This window comes from Aquarana catesbeiana, linkage group LG06, assembly GCF_042186555.1.
Source record: "Aquarana catesbeiana isolate 2022-GZ linkage group LG06, ASM4218655v1, whole genome shotgun sequence".
Lineage (NCBI taxonomy): Eukaryota > Metazoa > Chordata > Amphibia > Anura > Ranidae > Aquarana > Aquarana catesbeiana.
In genome coordinates, this window is record NC_133329.1 from 38,665,205 (window position 1) to 38,673,194 (window position 7,990).

At 49.4% G+C, this 7,990-nt stretch overlaps 1 protein-coding gene across 2 annotated transcripts in view; it reads right to left on the reverse strand.

The window, feature by feature from the left end:
* The window catches only part of LOC141148322 (up-regulator of cell proliferation-like), a 36,176-nt gene that overhangs the window by 26,200 nt on the left and 1,986 nt on the right, over positions 1-7,990 (reverse strand). For both annotated transcript variants that reach the window (XM_073635650.1, XM_073635651.1), the window contains exon 2: positions 3,833-4,146. In XM_073635650.1, coding sequence (XP_073491751.1) covers positions 3,833-4,139 — 307 coding nt within the window. In that variant the 5' untranslated portion in view covers positions 4,140-4,146. The remainder of the gene's footprint in view (positions 1-3,832; positions 4,147-7,990) is intronic.

A 7,990-nucleotide genomic window follows, 5' to 3' on the forward strand; every position in this document is an offset into this window, starting at 1 on the left:
GGGCAAGATGGTGTCAACTTTCAGCGCAGTCCCCTATGTGCAGTTTCACTCCAGGTTGTTCCAGAAAAATATCTTGGAGGCCTGGTACAAGACTGTTCAACACTTGGATCGTCCCATGTCTCTATCTACAACGGGACCTCTCTTGGTGGTCGAAAACCAGCAACTTGAGGGGCGGAAAATCCTTTCCACCTGTAACCTGGAAGGTGGTAACTAGGGACGCCAGTTGTCTCGGCTGGGGGGCAGTCCTGGAAGAGTCTTCCGTCCAGGGAATATGGTCCCAAGCGGAAAAGACTGCCCATGAATCTGCTGGAAATTCGGGCAGCTCGCTTGGCTCTCCTGTCAGAGAGGATCTCGGTACAGGACGATTGCTGGGCACTCTGGAGTGCGCGGGCGCGCGCCTGGGTGCATCGGCGCGTGCATGCACGCGATGTTTGGCACCGGTCGCTCTATTTAAGGTGCTGGGATTCTGTGCTCGGTGCTGTCCGATCATCAGCTTCCTGTTCCCGTACTTCCTGTTTGCCTGTGTGCTAGTCTGATCTCTCTGTGACCCAGCTTGTTTACTGGACTCTTCCTTGCTATCTGCCTGCATCTGACCCCGGCCTGCCTCCGACTTTGGACCTGCCTGACCCCTTGTACCGTGCCGACTGCCTGCTGCCAAACCTGCCTGTGACCTGGACTTTGAATCTGCCTGCTCCTTTTGTACCGTGCTGACTGCCTGCTGCCAACTTTGCTAGTGACCGGATCTGCCTGCTCTGCTCCTGCTCTGCACTTGTTAGCTGATCTTCAGTCTACCAATTATCTCCTACCAGCTTGCATCAGGACCTTGGGCCTTATCCCTGCAAATCACCCGCCAGGCTCTCATACCACTCTGTGCTCCCATGCCTTCTGTTTGCTCTATCAGGGGCCGGGAACCATATACGTACGGGAGGCCTTCCCCTGCTATATCGGGTTCGTCAGTCAGGTACGTGTAAGTCTGACATCTCCTATTCTGGACATCCAGATTGCGGGGTCTTCCTGTCCGAGTCCAGTCCGACAACTCCACGGTGGTGGCATACATCAACCACCAAGGGGGCACCCGGAGCCAGGCGGCCCAAAAAGAGGTAAATCACATATTAACTTGGGCAAATGGATTTTTAAAACCGCTTACCTGTAAAATCCTTTTCTTGGAGTACATCACGGGACACAGAGGTCCCTCCCTTCTTTTCTGGGATCTTCATTGCTTGCTACAAAACTAAAGGTACTTCCCGTGTGGGAGGGGTTATATGAGAGGAACCTTCTTACTATTGGTTGCCAGTGTCCAATCAGCTAAAGGTAGCATATAACCCAGATAGTCATTATTATGGTGCTCTGTGTCCCGTGATGTACTCCAAAAAAAGGATTTTACAGGTAAGCTGTTTAAAAATCAATTTTTTTGCTTTCATATGATTGGTTGATTAAAGTCAGCAGAGCGTCTGCTCATTTACTAAGCTCTGGAGCAACTGCTCTTTGCAAAGTGCACAGTCAATTTGCCTTTAGTAAATCAACCCCAATGTCAACTTATAAAGGGAACCCTACTTAATGAATTCCTCCGTCACCAACATAAGACATGACAGGCTTTCTTTCCACATTTAGTTTACTAATCAAGCACTTCTTCCTCCTCTACTATCTAATGGGACACACACTATCACTATACTGAATATACAGCTTACCCATGGGTGGATTTTGACAGATTTTTTTTTTTGGGGGGGAGGTGCTGTGGGGGGGGGGGGGGGGGGGATCGGGTAATGGGTGTTGTCCAAAAAGTAAGCATTGCCAAGATTGGGAGTGGCCAAAACATGAGTATTTCTTCATGGTCTGGGACTTGCAGTGTTTCTTCTTTGTATAAGGCAAATTTGGCCTTGAGATACACTAAAGAGATTGTTGGAGTAAAATAAGCCCAAATAGGACTAGTAATGATAACCCCCAGAAAATTTCAGGGGCAGCAGTGATAATCCACACCATATGTCATGGCCACCATTAATAACCCCCAAGAAAATAAATAACCCCCAGTATAGCACAGTAATAAACCCCCAACATGGCACAGTAATTAACTCCCAGCAAAACACAGTAATAAACCCCCAGCACTGCACAACAATTAGCCCCCAACATCACATCATAATTAACCATCAAGAGTATAGCAATCAGTTGCCCCTTCACTGTGAAATATAGCAAATAAAGTGAAGGTGTCAGGCCTATGTAGTGTATAGCATAAGGGTCAGGCGGACTGTGTACCCTAACAATTTTTCAGTGTGTCTCCTTACAATGGTAGTCAGTGAGGCACCTGTCCAATGTTGGTCAGAATGCCTTCTGTATAATCAAGCCCCCTCCATGCATTAGTCACCTCTGCACTCTCTCTATCCACTGGTCATCTCTGTAACCTCCTCCATACACTGGTCACCTCTGCTCTCCCGATCCTTCCAACCATAGATGACTTGTGCACCCCTCAAATCCTCTGGTCATCTCCGTGCTCCCTCCCTCCACTGGTGACTTCTGCACCCCTCTCCATCCAATGTTCACCTTTTCACCCACCTCCATTCACAGCTCACCTCTGATCTGGGGGTGCAGAAAAAAGAATTGTGGATGCCTACTGTCAACACACCTCCTGTCATACATGTATGATAGTGATGCAGGGAACCAGTATTCCCTGTTTTCTCAGAGCACTTCTGTATCATAATTCACGACCTGGAAGTAACGATATGACTTCCGGATAGTACAGAAGTGGCACAGGAGTGAACAGGGATTATTAGTGCCCTCCATCTCTACAAGGGGACAAAAGCTTATTTACTGGGCCAGTGTTTCTCAAACCTTTTTCTAGTAAGAGGACCCTTGTAAAGTATGCAAAATCATGAGACACCTCAGACCTGTACCATATTTATTGGGCTGCATGACACATGCGGGAGTCCCCGTTTTACATCAATGTCCTCCCCCTTCACATTACAGTCCAATTTCAAATCAGAGTCCTCCCCTCTAACATCAAGTGCCCTCATCAGACAGCATCCACCAATTGCATCAGGGTGCCCCTCTCTTCATATTCGAGTCTGCCATAATGTCACATTCAGCCCCAATCACATTGGGGTCCTTCTTTACAACAACCCCCCTTCACAAATAGAGTCCAAACTTAAAATCTTTACTTTAACTGCACCATCATGGTGGACAGAGGGCAGGGGGTGAAGCCAGTCTGAACTAAATCAGGACTTCCATCCTCTTCTAAATGTCCACACTGGATCAATGCCATCCCCTTCCATGGTGCGGGCAGGCCAGCCACCGGCACAATAGAAATAGATGACACTGTGCCTCCTGGTCAGCCCCCTGTACTATCGAAATGAATGATGTGGTGCAGCAGATAGGGGCAGACAGCTGACATGACATTGCCAAGGCTGTGTGGTGCCCCCCTAACCCCTTCACTTCCTTAATCTGATGCCACGGGAGCTGGGGGGGGAGGGGGGGCGAGTCCACCCAAGCACCACCCTTGATCCGGCCCTGATAACCCAGATAGTAAGGGAATCATTTTCAAAATTTGAAGGTTGGGATACTTTCAATAAAATAAGTCTACACTGAAAAAATGGATCCAGGATATCTCATGCCACCCATAGACATAAGAGATGACTCCACTGTCTGCTATGAATTCTCTATACTACTAAGTTGAGCTGAGCCAAGTTTCAGAGCGCACTGTTACACTCTGCCAAGAATTTGCTCTTGGAATATTCCTCCAAATTAGATCATCTTCTAAAGCACATTGATAACTTAAATAGAGATGTATTTATACTACAAATTTCAGATAATGGCAGCTTTGTTATCCTGTGCGATGACTTACCTTCATAAAGGAACTCCGACAACCTGGACAATGCCGGAAACCTGACAGTCATATTATTGAAATGATCTAGGAATTTCTTTGAGGCTTTTTCCCCCTTCTGAAGTATAATATTAATCATCTTTTCAGTTCTCACCCCGGGATCCTCATCATATTGAAGATCCATGTATTCCTCCAGAGATAGGAGATGGAGGGAGTCCAACTCATCACACAATCCATCCACATCTTCCTCAAATATTTCTACTAATTTATCTCTCAGACGTCTTACAGTCCACAACACTTCCTCAGGAGACGACATGGTACAAGCCATTTAATGTCTGTAAGTAAATACAAAAAAAAATTCTAAAACATAAATTTTATGTAGGAGTAATTGTACGAGGTCTAGAAAATGTTGATTACTATAATAAAATAATTTAGGAAGAACCAGAAAATAAAAGAAAAACCTGCAATGAAATGTCAATGTCCTAATACCTTTGCCCCCCCCAATTACATAAAAAAAAATAATACTTCCTTATCCACTAGATAACTATAGGCATACTGGCATTATGCCATAAATTCCTTCTTCACCACCATAAGGCTTCGTTCACATGAATGCGTTTTTTTCATGCTTTTTTGCAGAAACGCACTACAGTTCACTTAACATGGTTTCCTACGGAACGCGTTCACATCTATGCTTTTTTCATCTAGCGCGTTTTTGGAAAGGGTCAGGAAATTATTTATATGCTTTTTTGGTTCCAATAGACTTGGTTCCATGTATTGTGTTTTTGCAGCGATTTGAGTTTTGCATTTTTTTAAATTTGCCCAACAACAAATTGGCCAAAAAAAAGCATCAAATATGCAAATCACTTCAAAATCGCGTGTCCAAAAACACAAAATGCACAGCAAAAAGCACTGCAGAAATCATCAAACGCAAACTGCAAAGGTGTGAACCGAGCCTTATGCCGCGTACACACGAGGAATGTCCTTCAGAAAAAGTCCGATGGGAGCTTTTCATCATATATTCTGACTGTGTGTATGCCCCATCTGACTTTTTCCGTCAAAAATTCTGACGAACTTAGATAGAGAACATGTTATACATTTTTCAGACGGAACTAATTACTATCGGGAAAACCGCTCGTCTGTATGCTGTTCCGACGTAAAAAAACGACGCATGCTCTGAAGCAAGTACGAGACGGAAGCTATTGGCCGCTGGCTATTGAACTTCCTTTTTCTAGTCCTGTCGTACGTGTTGTACGTCACTGCGTTCTGGATGGTCGGATTTTGGTGTGACCGTGTGTATGCAAGACCGCTTGAATGGAATTCCGTCGGAAAAACCTTCAGAGTTTTATTTCGATGGCAAAACCGGTCGTGTGTACAGGGCATAAGACTAGATGCACATTGTCACCATAATTAGCTTACTGATCCAGCATCACTTTCTCCTCAACTATATGACAAGGTACACGCTATTACCTAATATAAAGATGGACATGGATCATTTTTAGGGATGCACCGAAATTTCAGCCGCCGAAACATATCGGCCAAAAATGGCCTTTTCGGCAATTTGCCGAAAGAGAAAAATGGCTGATAATGAAGCTGAAAATGGGGTGGGGCCTGGGCGGGGGGTGGGGCCTGGTGCCACCCATCACGGGGGTGTCCTATAGCGCAGAAGAGAGAGGAGTGCCGACGCCGCCACCGCCTGGTTGATTACAGCGCCGGGAACATAACAGCTTTCATTTCAATAGCTGTGTGTTCCCCGCCACGCCGTCACATACAGCCCCTCCCCCTTGTCCGGGTAACTTTGATAGATAGATCACCCGTCCCAGGATTGGACATGTGATCTGTCTATCAAAGTTCCCCGGAAAAGGGGGAGGGGCTGTATGTGACGGCGCGGCGGGGAACACACAGCTATTGAAATGAAAGCTGTTATGTTCCTAGCGCTGTAATCAACCAGGCGTCGGCGGTTCTCCACTCTCTTCCCCTGCACAGGCTGGCTGCACTGGGGATGCACTGGGGACACAGGCTGGCTGCACTGTGGACACAGGCTGGCTGCACTGGGGACGCACTGGGGACACAGGCTGGCTGCAGTGGGGACACAGGCTGACTGCAGTGGGGACGCACTGGGGACATGGGCTGGCTGAACTTGGGACACAGTCTACCTGCAGTGGGGACACAGGCTGGCTGCACTGGGGATGCACTGAGGACACAGTCTGGCTGCAGTGGGGACACAGGCTGGCTGCGCTGGGGACACAGGCTGGCTGCACTGGCACTGGGGACACAGGCTGGCTGCAGTGGGGACACAGGCTGGCTGCAGTGGGGACACAGGCTGGCTGCAGTGGGGACACAGGCTGGCTGCACTGGGGACACAGGCTGGCTGCACTGGGGACACAGGCTGGCTGCAGTGGGGACACAGGCTGGCTGCACTGGAGACGCACTGGGGAAACAGGCTGGCTGCAGTGGGGACACAGGCTGGCTGCAATGGGGACACAGGCTGGCTGCACTGGAGACGCACTGGGAACACAGGCTGGCTGCATTGGGGACGCACTGGGGACACAGACTGGCTGCAGTGGGGACACAGGCTGGCTGCAGTGGGGAAGCACTGGGGATACAGGCTGGCTGCATTGGGGACACAGGCTGGCTGCAGTGGGGACACAGGCTGGCTGCACTAAGCACACAGGCTGGCTGCACTGGGGATGCACTGAGGACACAGGCTGGCTGCAGTGGGGACACAGGCTGGCTGTAGTTGAGACACAGGCTGGCTGCGCTGGGGACACAGGCTGGCTGCGCTGGGGACACAGGCTGGCTGCGCTGGGGACACAGGCTGGCTGCAGTGGGGACGCACTGGGGACACAGGCTGGCTGCACTGGGGACGCACTGGGGACACAGGCTGGCTGCAGTGGGGACACAGGCTGGCTGCACTGGTGACACAGGCTGGCTGCACTGGTGACACAGGCTGGCTGCACTGGTGACACAGGCTGGCTGCACTGGTGACACAGGCTGGCTGCACTGGTGACACAGGCTGGCTGCACTGGGGACCCAGGCTGGCTGCACTGGGGACCCAGGCTGGCTGCACTGGGGACATAGGCTGGCTGCACTGGGGCACAGGCTGAATGCACTGGGGACACAGGCTGGCTGCAGTGGGGACACAGGCTGGCTGCACTGGTGACACAGGCTGGCTGCACTGGGGACCCAGGCTGGCTGCACTGGGGACCCAGGCTGGCTGCACTGGGGACATAGGCTGGCTGCACTGGGGGCACAGGCTGAATGCACTGGCACTGGGGACACAGGCTGGCTGCAGTGGGGACACAGGCTGGATGCACTGGGGACAAAGGCTGGCTGCACTGGCACTGGGGACACAGGCTGGCTGCACTGGGGACACAGGCTGGCTGCATCTGACGGGCACTGGTGAGGTTGCATTGATCTCTATCATGTCTGCAGTCTCTGACCATCTCCTGTATCATGTCTGCAGTCTCTGATCATCTCCTGTATAAAAATATTTTTTTTAAAATAAGTTTCGATATCGGTCATTTTCGGTTTCGGTTTTCAGCCTAGTGTATTTTTCATTTTCGGTATCGGTTTCAGCACCAAAAAACCCATTTGGTGCACCCCTAATTAATTTTTTTAGGACTGTGGCTTACAAAGCACACCCCTTTTCTAAATCTAGTGAATTCTGTGTCTTTTTTGTTCTGCAATAAAAAGGCATCAGCACCCTCAACATATGAAAAATGTACCCACTGTGATTTACACTGATTCTATAATATCCACTCTCTTCAAATAGACCTTATTGTCAAAAGTATTGAGACGCCGGCCTTTACACACACACAAACTTTAATGGCATCCTAGTCTTAGTCTGTAGGGTTCAATATTGAGTTGGCTCCGCCCTTTGCAGCTATAACAGCTTCACCTCTTCTGGGAAGGCCGTCCACAATGTTTAGGAGTGTGTCTATGGGAATGTTGGACCATTCTTCCAGAAGAGCATTTGTGAGGACTGATGTTGTACTAGAAGGCCTGACTTGCTGTCTCTGCTCTAATTCATCCCGAAGGTGTTCTATCGGGTTGAGGTCAGGACTCTGTGCAGGCCAGTCAAGTTCCTCCACCCCAAACTCGCTCATCCATGTCTTTATGGACCTTGCTTTGTGCACTGGTGCAAATCATTTGGTGGAGGGGGATTATGGTGTGGGGGTT